This window comes from Rattus rattus, chromosome 3, assembly GCF_011064425.1.
Source record: "Rattus rattus isolate New Zealand chromosome 3, Rrattus_CSIRO_v1, whole genome shotgun sequence".
Classification (NCBI taxonomy): domain Eukaryota; kingdom Metazoa; phylum Chordata; class Mammalia; order Rodentia; family Muridae; genus Rattus; species Rattus rattus.
In genome coordinates this window covers 73,722,311-73,736,088 of record NC_046156.1, presented here as the reverse complement: position 1 = coordinate 73,736,088, position 13,778 = coordinate 73,722,311, and the positions used below count along the sequence as shown (strand labels likewise).

Genomic DNA, 13,778 nt, shown 5'->3' with positions numbered 1-13,778 from the left:
TTGTCAGCCCCAGTGAAGTGTTTTCCTTTCTAAGAGTTGCTGTGGTCATGGTGTGTCTTCACAGCAAGAGAAACCCTAACTAAGATAGTATGCCTCCGTTTGTATGTAGAGTCGAGAGCCTGTAGGAATGGGTCTTTCTACTGTGTAGGTCCTGGGGATTGAACTCAGGTCACCAGGCTTGCTGGCAATCGCCTTCTCTCTCTGAGCCATCTCCCCACCCTGTTTGTCTTAACTGAGTACTTACAACAGAATGAGAGAATTTAGTCCGTAAAATGTGAGTGGGGAAATTCGACTGAGGTGATTGTCTTCAATTATCCTGTCAGCAACAAAATAACAGAGTTATGTGTGTATTTTCAGAACCTTAAAAAGCAGTACAAGGAAACACCACACAAATGAAACATACAGCCATTCCAGTCTGTGGAGATCTTCAAAAACTCCTGGCTTTAGGAAGGTTATTCTGTTGTGACTGAGGTACCTGGAGAGGAGACATAACAGCAGGGAGTTTATTCTTTTTGATGTTTTACAAGAAGGAAAGTCACATCTGCCATTGCCTCTCCTATACCAGCTCACCACATACACCACTTCCTGCCTTTGGACTTTTAAGGGCCCTTATCATTTGTTACGTCATTTCTAGCTTTAAATTCCCCACAGTTAGCTAATGAATTGGTCTATACTTTAGTGATCCACTCTGCTGTTATCTGGATGGGTATCAGCCTGTGATCAATCAAAGGCTTTGTCTGAAGTGTTGGGGTGGGGGGGGTGAGGACCTTAGGAAGGAGGACTCTGTGTGTCTCCTCTGGTCATTCTTGTGTGGTGCGATTAATGATGTCTTTCTCTTCCTTACATCGCTGCTTGAGGTGGGTGAGTGTTATGCCATGAGTTCTCACCCCCTTGGGCTGCCTCATCACAGGCTCAAAGTCATGGAGTCAGCCAATCGCAGACAGACCTCAAAAGTGACAGCCAAGATCTTTCTTCTTTATCAGGTAATTATCTCGAGGATTTTGTTATAGTGACTGAGGATTAAAAATGGGATAGTTTTTGGAAGTATATCAGCCTATTCGCTGAAGGACATTGAATCCCGAGAAGCAGACAGGATGTGAAAAGAAAACTAGGCAACATGTAAAACCCAGAGGGAAGTGTACAACATGTGGTCACTCATTAGCAGAAGGCGCCTGATCTGTAAAGACTAGAAACTGAGGAACGGGAGTGGAGGGGGGAAAGGAGTTGAGAAGCATCTTGGGTGAAGACAATGGTGTTCACAAAGCACAGAATGGGCAAAGTAGACAGAGTATGCAGAAGCAAGAGCCACAAGAATGTGAGGCGTTCCATCGACTATTGACAGTGTGACCTTGAACATTTACTTCCGGGGAGCTGATCTCCTTCATTTCTAAGACGTGCACAGCACTTCTTCCCTCAGTGTTTGTAGTCACATCTGACACAGATCACGTCATCTGCACTCTGCATATATCACTGTGAGATCACTATTTCTGCCCACATCCTTGCCTATGGTTCATTTGCAAGCTGTTCACTTGCCCAGATAAATGGAACACACTGACACCTCTCCATTATTTATCCTTTTGGGAGGAATTGTTTAGAAAGGCAGGCCTCATCTAGCCAAGGCTGACCTCTGACTTCTGAGGCTTGCTTTGAAAAATTTTTTTAAAGAATTTTTATTTTATGTATATGAGTATACTGTAGCTGTTTTCAGACACACCAGTAGAGGGCATTGGATCCCATTTCAGATGGTTGTGAGCCACCATGTGGTTGCTGGGAATTGAACTCAGGACTTCTGGAAGAGCAGTCAGTACTCCTAATCACTGAGCCATGTCTCCAGCTCCCTTTGAACTCTTGATCCACCCACCCCTGCCCGCCAAGTGCTTGAACTATAGGAATGCACAATTATACCTGGCTCTAAGTGGTAGTGGTGATCAAAACCAGAGCTTTGTGTATGCTAGGCAAGCACTACGTCATCCCCCAGCTCCCCATTTAAAAAAAAATTCCCTTTTCTTTGATTTTCTCACACCTTGTAGCTGACAACTTGCAAAAAATTCCCCAACCAGGAATCTGCCCTTTCTGTCAGGTTTGACTTTGGCCTGTTTGTCTCATATTTTAAGCCACCTCTCTGCAGGCCTGGATGCCATGCAGGCCGAGAAGGACTAAGACCTAGCTTTAGCCATCCATGAACATGGTAGGGCTCTCTCATGAATGCACCGTGCTTGTGAACACCCATCCCTTCCAGTACAAGATAACCGATCTACCCTTGCACCTCACGCACATCTGTCTTGTCCCATCCTCAGAGCCATTCATTGCTCTAGAGCAGAAACGACCACTTCTCACAGAGTACCTGTCACTTTGACCCTGACCATCATCAACTGCAGGACATCAGTAAAATACACTGTCTGTGACGGGCCTCCAGGGAGGTCAGTGGGGACTTCCCAGGGATGGTGCCCCATGCTGTCTGCAGTGATGGACTTCTGAAGTCACACACCACACTGAGTCTCTTTCCCTTTAAGCTGTTTGTGTGAGGGCAAGGGTGAGGGCAACGAGAACTCTAATGTGGGAGATTAAAATGGTGCGGCTGCCAAAGAAGGGGTGTAGAAGATAGTGCTATAATGGAATAATGGAGAAACTAGAACACGGGGCGGGGTGTGAAGGGGTGGAGATGGGAGGGTAGGAGGAATAGAGGGGTGGAGTTGGAGGTCAAGGTACAGGAGGGAGTGTGGGGAGGAGTAACTGATCCGAAGGCCCTTTGAAAATCCATGTGGGAACATATTACTGGAGAAGCCTTCTAAGGTGTACACATGAAAAGAGTTTGAATGCACTCACCGTAGGATGGAGGAAGACAGTGCCCTGAGGAGACATCACACACTACCATGTCCCCCGACCCCCGTTCCCAGTACCAGGAATGAGTTACCTTTTGGGGGCACTCTGGCCAAAGAGGTTCCATAGACATTACCAAACACCACAGGCTATTGACAATGCTCTTAGGTGGGCTCCACTACCTGACACTGAGACCTTACTGCTGAAGACACCACGCCAATGGCATAGAACATGAAGAAATCTAGCTACTCAACCAGAAACCTCACCTGTCCTGGCATTTCCTGTGAGGTTTTAAAATGTATTCCCACAATAGCCCGGAGTCTGAACTATTAGAAGAAAGTGGAGGGAGGTGGTGCCCGAGGCCTCACCTGACAAGTGAAATCAAGGCTCAGCCTGAATACCGTGTGCTCCCAATCCCACCGTCCCAGGCCCCCTACCACATTGTCCCTTCAGCACTTGCAGGTCCCCTGCTCCTGAGTGGGAGAACTGGTTTGGACTGGAATGAATTAGCCTGACCGAATGCTGTTGCTCTAGGGAGTCAATTAACCCCAGACTTACAGTTTAGTGAGGCTGTGCAGTCCTCTGAAGGCAGAGACACTGACGGAGCGAATCTTATTGTTTTGCAGGCACCTGTGACGGCCGAGAGTCGTCAAAGAGAAAACAATACAATAGTGTCAGCTTCACAAGATAAAAGACCCTGGCAATATAATCGGAGGTGACCGTGGCACGCGCTTGTGCCGACAGCCCTGTCCCTGGCACAGATGAGATGGTCATTCTCCTTGAGTGTACTTTACTGAAAGAAATTGACCTGAGAAGGGAAACACAGTGGAATAACCGGCCCAAACTGGTATTTTGCTGTTAAATTCATGTGTGCTTGGGTCAGAGCTTATTTGCAAGTTGAAGCTAGAAACGGAAGTAGCAACAAACTGCCCGCGGAGCCTGTATCTCTACTCACAGGTTAGCGCAGCTGTCAGACCTCACCAGGGAAGTTTCTTTCTGCAGTGGATACTTAAAACTGGTCAAAGTTCCGAGAACATGCGTAGTGGAGCGCTCGGCTGACTGGGATGTCTCCATTACAGCCCAGCCCAAGGCTCAGGCACCATTGTGGAGGAGGAGCCAGAGGTCCGGAGGACAGGAGTGAAGCAGTACGTGACAAGAAGCTGCTGCTTTGCACAAGACCAAGTCAGACCGTGCTCTAGCACGGGGAGGGGAAGTGAGGGGATCATGAATCCCTGCCCTTAGATGGTACTGGCAGGTGATGGCTTCTAGTGGGAGGGAGATGCAGTTTTCTTTAAGAGTGTGGGCCCTGGTGGCTGACTCTGCTCCAGTGGTTGCCCCTCCCCCACCCCAAGTGTATGGGCAACACAAATTAGACTCAGTGGGTCATTAAAAATAAAAACCACAGAAAGAAGTCACATAGCTGGGAGAGGTATGGAGGTGGAGGTGGACTTGGGAGGACTGTGGGATGAATATGATAAAAAATATATTACATGACATTCTCAATTCGTAAAACTACTACAAAAACTTGCAGTTGTAAAGGTACATCGATAGGAGTTAAAGCTTGCCGTCTAGAATTTTCTAGACAAGAACTAATGTGGAGAAAAGTGCTCACTGATCACATGGTTCCAAAAGCCAGGCTTTTAAAACTTCCTGTTACAGTTATTCAGATTTATATGTGCTCACATAGAACCAGACCAAAAAAATGTCTGTGACTCATGATACAAATCTTATCGCAAAACAACCCTAAATCCTAATAAATCAAATTTAGTTTGAGTACTCTGACACCCTAAACCTTGTTCGCAAAAGCTCTTGAGACAACCTATGAGGAGTTTAAATGTCAAGCAAACATTGGAATGTCAAGACAAAAACACAGGCTTGCAACTTGACAGCGCGTTAGAAGGACTAGGACCCAGAGCTAAGCTCTCCCATTCCGTGCACCCGTGTATAGGGTTGCAGCCCTGTGGTTGCGAGAGACGATGAAGCAAAGATGGTGGGCCTGTAATTGCGACTACCAATGTTCCGGAGAATGTCTTAAATCTGTATATGACTTGTTAGGAGAAAAGAGAGAAATCAATAGGAACGGATGTCAGTTAGTTTGATATTTGATTCAAAGGCATCCCTTTGATTCTACCTGAAAAAATGCAGCTACAGAATTGATTGTTTCACGTGACATGCTGTGGCCTGGTCACGTGGTAGGTAACGCATCTTCTTTACTGACACACAAGGAGCCTTGAAGACGGAGTGCCGTGTTTTCACCTGTACTGAGCGTCTAGTAAGCAGCAGATTGCAGTGTCTGTACGTGGAGTCAAGCTGTGCCTCTAGAAACCGGACGGAATGTTTTATCATTAAGCTCTTTGGATCGTTGTTGCTTGGAGTGATTTTCAAAAATTCAAGAGTCAGGAGTTTAGGCTTAGCCTGTAATCCGAGTACTTGGAATACGGGGCGGGAGGATTTCTCTTAGTTCTAGGCTAGCTGGATCTACAGAGTGAGACTTGTCTAAAACATAAACAGGGTATGGAGAGATGGCTCAGCAGTTGAGGACACTGGCCTGCACAGGTACTAGGCACGCATGTGGTGCACAGATAGACATGCTGGTAAAGCCCCCTTAAAAACAACCAACCAACCAAAACCGTTACCGATGCCATTTAAATGTGTGGCCACAAGGGGGTGTTAGATATCAGGATGAGCTTTTGGACTCCGGAGGATTCAGGGAGTTGTCCTGAAAAGCTTTTTTGTTTTTTAAGCTGAGAAATTCTGAAATGGATTGTCATTTTATTTTCAAACACGAAATACATCTTTCTTCAAGCTATCTGGAGCTTTAGAATAGTTTTGCTTGTATGAAGTAACTAATTTTTTCACTTGGTTTCCCTCTGTTTCTATTTATATTATTAAAAAAAAAAACTTTATTACACAGTTTAAACTTCAGAAAGACAGACAAATCTCTGACAACGTGAGGCAGGGCCTTGGCCTTTTGAGGATTGCGCCTTTCTTTTTATTTTGCTATGGAAAGATAAAACTGAAGAATTATGTCTGTCATGAGCACATGATGTCAGAAACTCAGACGGACATATTTGTGTCTTCTCACCCAGTCAGAACTTACTGAATAACAACAAATTTGTAAGATTTATTGCTTTTGTTGGCTGGAGTTTATAAAATAGTTCTGATAGTTCTTTACAGCAGTAGTTCTCAACCTGTGGTTCACACACCAGATATTTATATTATGATTCATAACAGTAGCAAAATTACAGTTATGAAGTAGCAATGAAATAACTTTATTTTTGGAAGTACCAAACATGAGGAACTTTATCAAAGGGTTGTAGCGTCAAGAAGGTTGAGAACCACTTCTTTACAACATAACCACGGCAATCACAGGTTCTTCTATTATCAATATTAACTCTTAGGTAAATCCCCAACCCCAACACACACACACACACACACACACACACACACACACACACACACTCACTAGTGGTGTGTTACAGGGTTGTGAAAAGGTTATAGAGGCTGCAATTCAAGAGGGCTTTACTGAAGGCAGAAACAGAGCTGATGCAGACGCCTAGATGAAACAGTAAATATAGTTGGAGATTTGCACAGCCACAGAGCTGAACTGCTGAGGCGTAGGACGGAGAAGGTGAAAATTTGGATGGATGGATGGACAGCAATCTGAGTGAATTGTGTCACCTGTTGGTGACTGTGCTGAGCTGAAGTCCTTGGGAATTCTCTGTGTGCAAGTCCCTTGATGTAGCACTGGATGGTCAGACAACAGGTATAGCTGACTCACTCTCTATTGGTCTGGTGGTTCAGAAAGTTCATGGGTCTCGGCTTCGTGCTGCGGTCTGAATACACCACGCACCCACAAATTCCCAAACAACTTAGATAAATTGATGGGTGGTATTCTTTCACTCGCAGAAGTAAGTTGCTTATCAGTCAGTATCTCGTGGTTTGTGCTTGGCAGGCATTGGCGTGTATGCACACAGACATGATAGGATTAGTTACCTTCGTTTTCGATGCTGTGACAAAACACCTGACAAAGAACAACTTAGTAGAGGATGAGTTTATCCTGGTTTGCAGTTTGAGGGGATACAGCCCCTCAAGCCAGGGAAGGCAGGGCAGGAAAAGCAGGCGACAAGTTGCCAGCTGTATCTTCAGTCAAGAAAGCTGAGGCAGAACAGGAAATGGGCTACAAAATCCCAGTCATCCATTTCCTCCAGTGAGGCTCCACCCGCTTAAAGCTCTATAACCTTCCACTACAGCGCCACCAGCTGGACACCAGTTGTTTAAGCACTTGAGCCTAAGGACAATTCATATTCAAACCCCAACCCTGAGGCAGAGTAATCCTGTCTCTGCTTCTGTACTCAAAATGGAACCAACTGCTGCCTTGTAAATCTGCCCTACCAAGGGCAAGGAGTAGTCCAAGGAGCAGTGCAGTGACTTGTATTCTTTCCCTTGGCAAGAGGAGGTATGGAGTTGGGAACGCGGCCAAGCTGTCTTCAATCCTGTAGACGGAGCTATCACCTGGATGCTTGTAGGAGGTGAGGGGTTTGGAGCCCTCTATCCTTTGGTCTTGATCAAGGGAAGTGATACAAATCCATTCAGAACCATTTTCTTCTAGCCAGATGCCTTTCTTGATGGTGATGATCCCAACCTGTCTCATGGTGTCTCTCATACGCTGGTTTCTTTGGAAATAGGAGAATCTTAATTTTGAGCAACATGAACAGATCTGAGCACTGGTTGCTGCTGTCCTGGGCTGGTTGGCTGACCTCTCCTGGACTGAGGTCTTTTCCTGGAAGCGCTCCCACTGGTTCTGAGGAATGGTTGGGCTCGGTTCACTTTCTCTTCATTAAAAACTTTTCCTGGAAAGAGCTCCAACAATTCATGGATAAAGTTTTCAGAGGGCACTCCCACTTCAGCATCTCCTTAGACAGGCCATTTGCTTGATTCTCTGCACATTTCAACTCTCCCATCAGAGACTCTCACAGAGCAAAGAGCCCTGATTAGCCGCAATGTGGTGAGTCATCCACATTGTGATGAGGACATCTAGAGTACACCCTGAAATCTCATCCACAGACAACTCTCCAGGAGAAGCTGCTCACATGGATTGCCATGAGCAGAATCACAGGTGTTTTGCTTGGGAGAAGGTCCTTGCAAGCGGGAGGAGGTAGCTCATGGCTGATGCTTGGTCATCTAAGGACTATGAGAAGCCAGGATGTCCTCTTAGAGGTCAATTTGATGTATATTGTTGAGTATATGTCCTGGCTCTTTACTATCATGTGCACGTGTCAATCAAGTCCACAGTTTTTCTGACATGACTTTGGAAATGAAGTCTCAAATCCAGAGGATGGGCAGAATAAGAAAGTGCTACCCCTTCCTGCCTTAGTGCTGGCCTCAGTCCTCTTCAGGTTCAGTCTGTTCCAGGCTGTGCAGCTTGGCTTACTGGGGATATGCTGATGTTTGTAGTGTGTTTATACTAACTCCATCTATTATCTTAAGAAAGTACACATCTGTATTAATACACCAAAAGGAAATCAAGGTGTCCCTAGGCAGGAAGAAGTTCCAAGATGTTTTCTTGACAGTATGCTTCAGGGACAGAACATGTAAGTTCAATATGTCAGTAATTATTTATGACTAAATCATAAAGTTGATATAAATCATATGGAGATCACCTTGGCTAATGTGGATTTTGAGAATGCATTCATGAAGCTCACCTGAAAAGAGTCAAGCATTACAATGCTGATCAAGATCAAGATAAAGAATGAACTTGCTGAACTGAACTTCTTAACATATGGGAAAATTCTGTGGCTGTTTGAATGTATTGTACCCCATAGGCTCACAATATTTGAATGTTTGGTCATTAGGGAGTGCAGACAGGGTTTAAGAGGTGTGGCCTTAGTGGAGGAAGTATGTCACTGCAGGTTGGCTTTGTGGCTTTAAAAGCTCAAACCAGGTCCAGTGTCCCTTTTGCTGCCTGTGGATCTGGATGTGAAACTCTTAGCAACTTATCCAGCACCAAGTCTGCCATGCTTCCTGCCATGATGATAATGGACTAAACCTCTGAACAGAAAGGCAGCCCCTAATTAAATGATTTCCTTTATAAGAGTTGCTGTGGTCATGATGTCCCTTCACAGCAATAAAACACTAAGACAAATTCTCCACAATTTAAACTTTTTTTTCCCTTAAACCTGTGGTGCTGCTTAAAGCCAGTATCTTACACATACTGAGCAAGTGTTCTTCCCCAGAGATACATCCCTTGCTCATTATTTAATAGTGATAGTGGATCTTGCTGAAGATCATCACATCTTTTAAAATTCTTTTAAAAGATTGATTTTATTTTTAGTTATGCATAGGTGTTTGTGTTCATATGTGCATACAAGTGGGTCTCCCTAGAGGCCAGAAGTGATGGATGACCTGGATCTAGAGTTATAGACAGTTGTGAGTGGCCATCTTGAGCTAGAATCTGAACTCTGGTCCTCTGAAAAAGCAAAACTCACTCTTAACTCACTCATCTCTACAGTCTCTAATTCTTCTTATTTTCTTCTTCTCTTCCCTTCTTCCTCTTCTTCCTCTTCCTCTTCCACCTCTTCCTCTTCCTCCTCCTCCTCTTCTTCTTCTTTCCACTTTTTATTTCTGTATGAATGCGCGCTCGCGCGCGCGCGCGCGCACACACACACACACACACACACACACACACACACCATGCAGTATATACAAGTGTCAGAGGATGACCAGGGTTGTTGTCAGATCATCAGACTTGGTGCCTTTGCTGGGTAGTTTTATTTTAATAAATCTCATCTATCTATCTATCTATCTATCTATCTATCTATCTATCTATCTATCATCTACCTATCATCTATCTATACGCTAGAGAACCCTGACCTGTTGGGGTCCAGAAATCACCTCACAAACCACATGAACACCGATCTCAGTCAGACAGGGATAGTTTATTGAGCAGATGCCCCAGGACTTATTGTCCAGGGCCAGGGTCCAGATTCAGGAACTGAACCGTGACCCTGAGTTAAGGTTCTACAGGGCTTTTTAAGCCTCAGATCTATAAACGTTTGTGCCAAATTATTCCACCAATCAAGATTTAGGGATAGGAGGATTTCCTTAGGAAGATGTCTTTGTTGTACACTTATCCTGCTCCCATTGGTTGGGGTATTTGACTGTGGCCTACCTTGTCTAACATTCATGTCTTAACTTGACAATCAGAATGTCAGTTACATGTACATGTTTCTTTCGGCCAAGTAGGATGTTGGTTCCCAGGAAGTTCTTGGGAACTTAAACTTTACTTGACCACTACACAAAATGAAAGCTTTATTCTAAATACTTTATTATATTGATTCAGGTGTCTCATATGTTGGGGTCTATCCTGGGGGCAGCTTATACCATTAAAGCTTATACATAGGTTCAGGAAGTGCTTTTGGGTTCAGGTTCATGCTTACTGTGGGTAACTATACAAAACACTTCTACTTACTTCTATCATGATTGGTTTTCAAGGGCACAAAACATAACAATATATAATTGACTTGGCATTATATATTCTACTGTTTCCTAATAACAGTAGAAACATATGAGAAAGTTTCTTTATAATGGCAGGTAACAGTTAACTAGACCTTAGCATTCCATCTAGGCCTTGATGTTTTACCTAGGCTGATATGACCAACACACACTGAGCCATCTTGGTTGCCCTAAGTTCAGCACACCTTTCTTTGAGATGATCATTGAGTGACCCATGACAGGAGGAGGCAGAAATAAATACTTACTTCCAGTCTGTGAGGCATGGCGGAGGAACCACGGCACACATACTCCTGTTTGACTAGGGATAGTTATCTGAGGTTTTTCTAGACTGTCTCTTAAGAAACACTCAGAATTTTTACTTGCAAGTCTTTAGCTAAGGGATAAATACTTTCTCCAGGTGGGATTATTAGACTTAATATGTAGTATGATGCTGTTACAGAAGTAACAAGAAACAGGTACACAAGACTGAAGGTTCACGGTAAGCCCAGAGTTAAAGTTTTCCTTACAGCTTTTGGAGGTCATGGTACTTCCTGAAGCTGTTGGGAGGGAGCGTTCTTATGAAGTTCCATTGCAGGGACCTGAAACACAGACACAGTTCAGTCTTGCTGAGTGGCTTTTCACTTTAATGTCTTACTTCTAATTTTAATACTGACGCTCTTGGGCTGGAGTCTGAGCTGGATGCACTGTATACTGGTTTAATGATGTATTTTAAATGAGTGACTCAGAAAGCCTGACTAGTCACGCTTTCTCCAAGTTGCCTGGGAGGCTGAGCCACCACTAAATTCTCTCTCCTCTTTCTCCTAGCTTACCGAGACTCCCTTTTCTACCAGTGTTTTAGCTTCCAAACCAAAGTCATTCAGTGTTTATATTGTAGAAAGATAAATTGTTAAATACTTGAATTGGTTTAATGACCTAGGTGAAAGTTTGGTTTGCTCTTAAACGAGTGTTTATTCATCCATCCATCTGTTCCTTCCTTCCTTCATATATCCATTCTCTCAATAAATGCCTGTTAAACTCCCACCATGTACTTTTGTAAGAAAAACAGTATCTCTACCCTTTCTGTGGATGACTAATGATATCTCTTGACTATAAATTAGAGGATTCTCTCAGAGAATCCCCTAGGGATAAGGGAGAAATTTGTTGTCTGTTGTTATTTGTACATGGCAGTTTCAAAGTGATTATTTCAGTGTGTTGGAAATTTTGGAGGAAATCTAGGAAAATATGGAGCTGGTACGTTTTCCCTTTTCATGTGAGGGTAGGACTCCAAAAACTGTGCAAGGAATTACATTTAATATTCCTAAAAAGGGGTACAAGTGAGATTCTATGAGAACCTCCACACACTCTTAAGTGGAATGGTTTGAATACAGGTAGGAAGGTTCTTTAGGAACTTGCAAGAAAGCTGGATCCTTATTAACACATGCCCAGAGCTTCTAAACGAATTCTTCCTAAATGATACAAGTGAAGAGGGGTGGATATTATTTTCATTGGTTAAGAAAACCCCACATACTTTCATATTGTCGGTTATCTTTATATCTTGAATTTGGATGTCCTGTTTGGTTCTTCGCAAAGCACTCGTATACAGTGTGTGTATGATGTATGGAGGAAGCACGAGCCAGAGCTCTGCTTTTTACTGGTTATGTTCAGGGATCTAAAAGTCAGCTCTCAAACAGAGTTAACATTTATTGAGCTGGAACAATGTATAAATATTTATAGCTATCTGTGTTTGTTCACCTCACTCTTTATGTGAAATGTCTTCAAAAAGGCACGACTTCAACAAACACTCATTGGACAATTAGTTTCTTTGATACTTTACTTACACATGACTTAGGCCATTTCTGACATTTCACTACAATAGTTGCAGCTCAAGATCTGGAAAAACTACCTTATTAGTGAAACGTGTGATATTTAGTCTTGTAATGCATTTGCACTAAAGCTCAGAGCTTACCCCCTTCTGGAACAGAACAGACAGACTGGAGCAAGGCATGAAGTTGAGCCAGGGATCTGCGAGAAAAGTTTATGTGGATGACTGGAATCAAGTGGTTTAGTCAAAGTACAAGGCAATGCTGTTTGGCTATGTCTATCGGTATATATAGAGTCAGAGCTGCAGTGGGGTGTGTGTGCGTGGTGCGTGCGTGTGTGTGTACAGTCCTGATATGAATTCAGGGCCTTGTATATGTTAAGCAAGTACAATATTACTGAGTCAATACTTCCAATCTGATAATACTGTTTTCTTTTCTCTTTTCTTTCTTTCTTCCTTTCTCTTTCTTTCTTTCTTTCTTTCTTTCTTTCTTTCTTTCTTTTCTTTCTTCCTTCCTTCTTCCTTCCTTCCTTCCTTCCTTCCTTCCTTCCTTTCTTTCTTTCTTTCTTTCTTTCTTTCTTTCCTACTTTCCTTTTTTCTTTAAAAATAGCCAAATGCTATAGATTTCAAACCGCTGAGCATTATATCTACATCTACAAATGCCTGTTGAATATCTACCGAGTCACCCAGTAAAGTTAAATTGGAATAAGCAATGTAACATTGGTGTCTTGATCATTCACATTCCCTGGGACCTAGCCCCCCGGATCTTCCATCTGGAACCCAGGGCAGATGCCCTGAAGCCACTTTACAGTTTCTCCACCTGTCTTCTTGTAGAATATGATCTTAGGTTTAGTTTTTAACTCTCCTCCCTCTCTCCCTCCTTCCCTCTCTCCCTCCCTCCCTCCCTCCCTCCCTCCCTCCCTCCCCCCTCCCTTCTTCCTTTCCTTCTTGGGTTAAAGCTGGCTGATACATATCTATTTTTGTGTATATGTTATACATATGTGGCCGGAACATTTCTTTTTAAATTGAATCATAATTTATCTACGTCATTTACTCTGTGTCCCCCACCACCATCCCTCTAGCGTTCTTCCTCTGTTCCTTTCTTTCATAAAGATTAGTTGGATTGTGGGCAAATAAAGTCCAGTATTACGTGTAGGAAAATGAAAAACTGAAGTTGGCTTCATCAAACTTTCCTTTGGCTTTTCCCGTAACTCGATGCAAGCAGTGGGGGTGATAATTATCTCTCTCGAGTTAGAAATGAATTCGGAGAAGCTCTTCCTAGGACCTCTGTCGGTTTCTTTACGGGAACCATTATTTTTTCCCTAGCAGGACTAATTACTATGATAAGCTTGGGAGGTGAGGAAGGAAGGCCACACTAAAGGAGGCTTCCTCTTCATCTAGGAAATGTCATTTCCTTCAGAGAGCAAGCTTTTGTGGATGTCTGTCCCCAGGTTCTCAGTTTCTGTTCCCAGGCTGAGATTCACTGGGGGACACCCAGATTCTGTGAACTTGATGGGCTCTGCTATAGCTCCTTTACCTGTGTGCCAAGCATCTGAGGTGCCGTGTAGGTTGTTTGAGAAAGGCAAGCCTTGCCGACACCTGTATACTCAAGGGTTACGCTTACTGTGTCTGTGTGAACCAAAAA

The 13,778-nt window shown here is 43.6% G+C and overlaps 1 protein-coding gene across 3 annotated transcripts in view; it reads right to left on the bottom strand.

Moving 5' to 3' along the window:
• Nucleotides 1-13,778, bottom strand: part of Rxfp1 (relaxin family peptide receptor 1) — a 120,975-nt gene that overhangs the window by 30,761 nt on the left and 76,436 nt on the right. For all 3 annotated transcript variants that reach the window (XM_032898205.1, XM_032898206.1, XM_032898207.1), the window contains 4 exons: nt 10,842-10,913; nt 3,379-3,450; nt 404-475; nt 245-316 (listed from right to left, as the gene is read on the bottom strand). In XM_032898205.1, the coding sequence (XP_032754096.1) occupies nt 245-316; nt 404-475; nt 3,379-3,450; nt 10,842-10,913 (288 nt within the window). The remainder of the gene's footprint in view (nt 1-244; nt 317-403; nt 476-3,378; nt 3,451-10,841; nt 10,914-13,778) is intronic.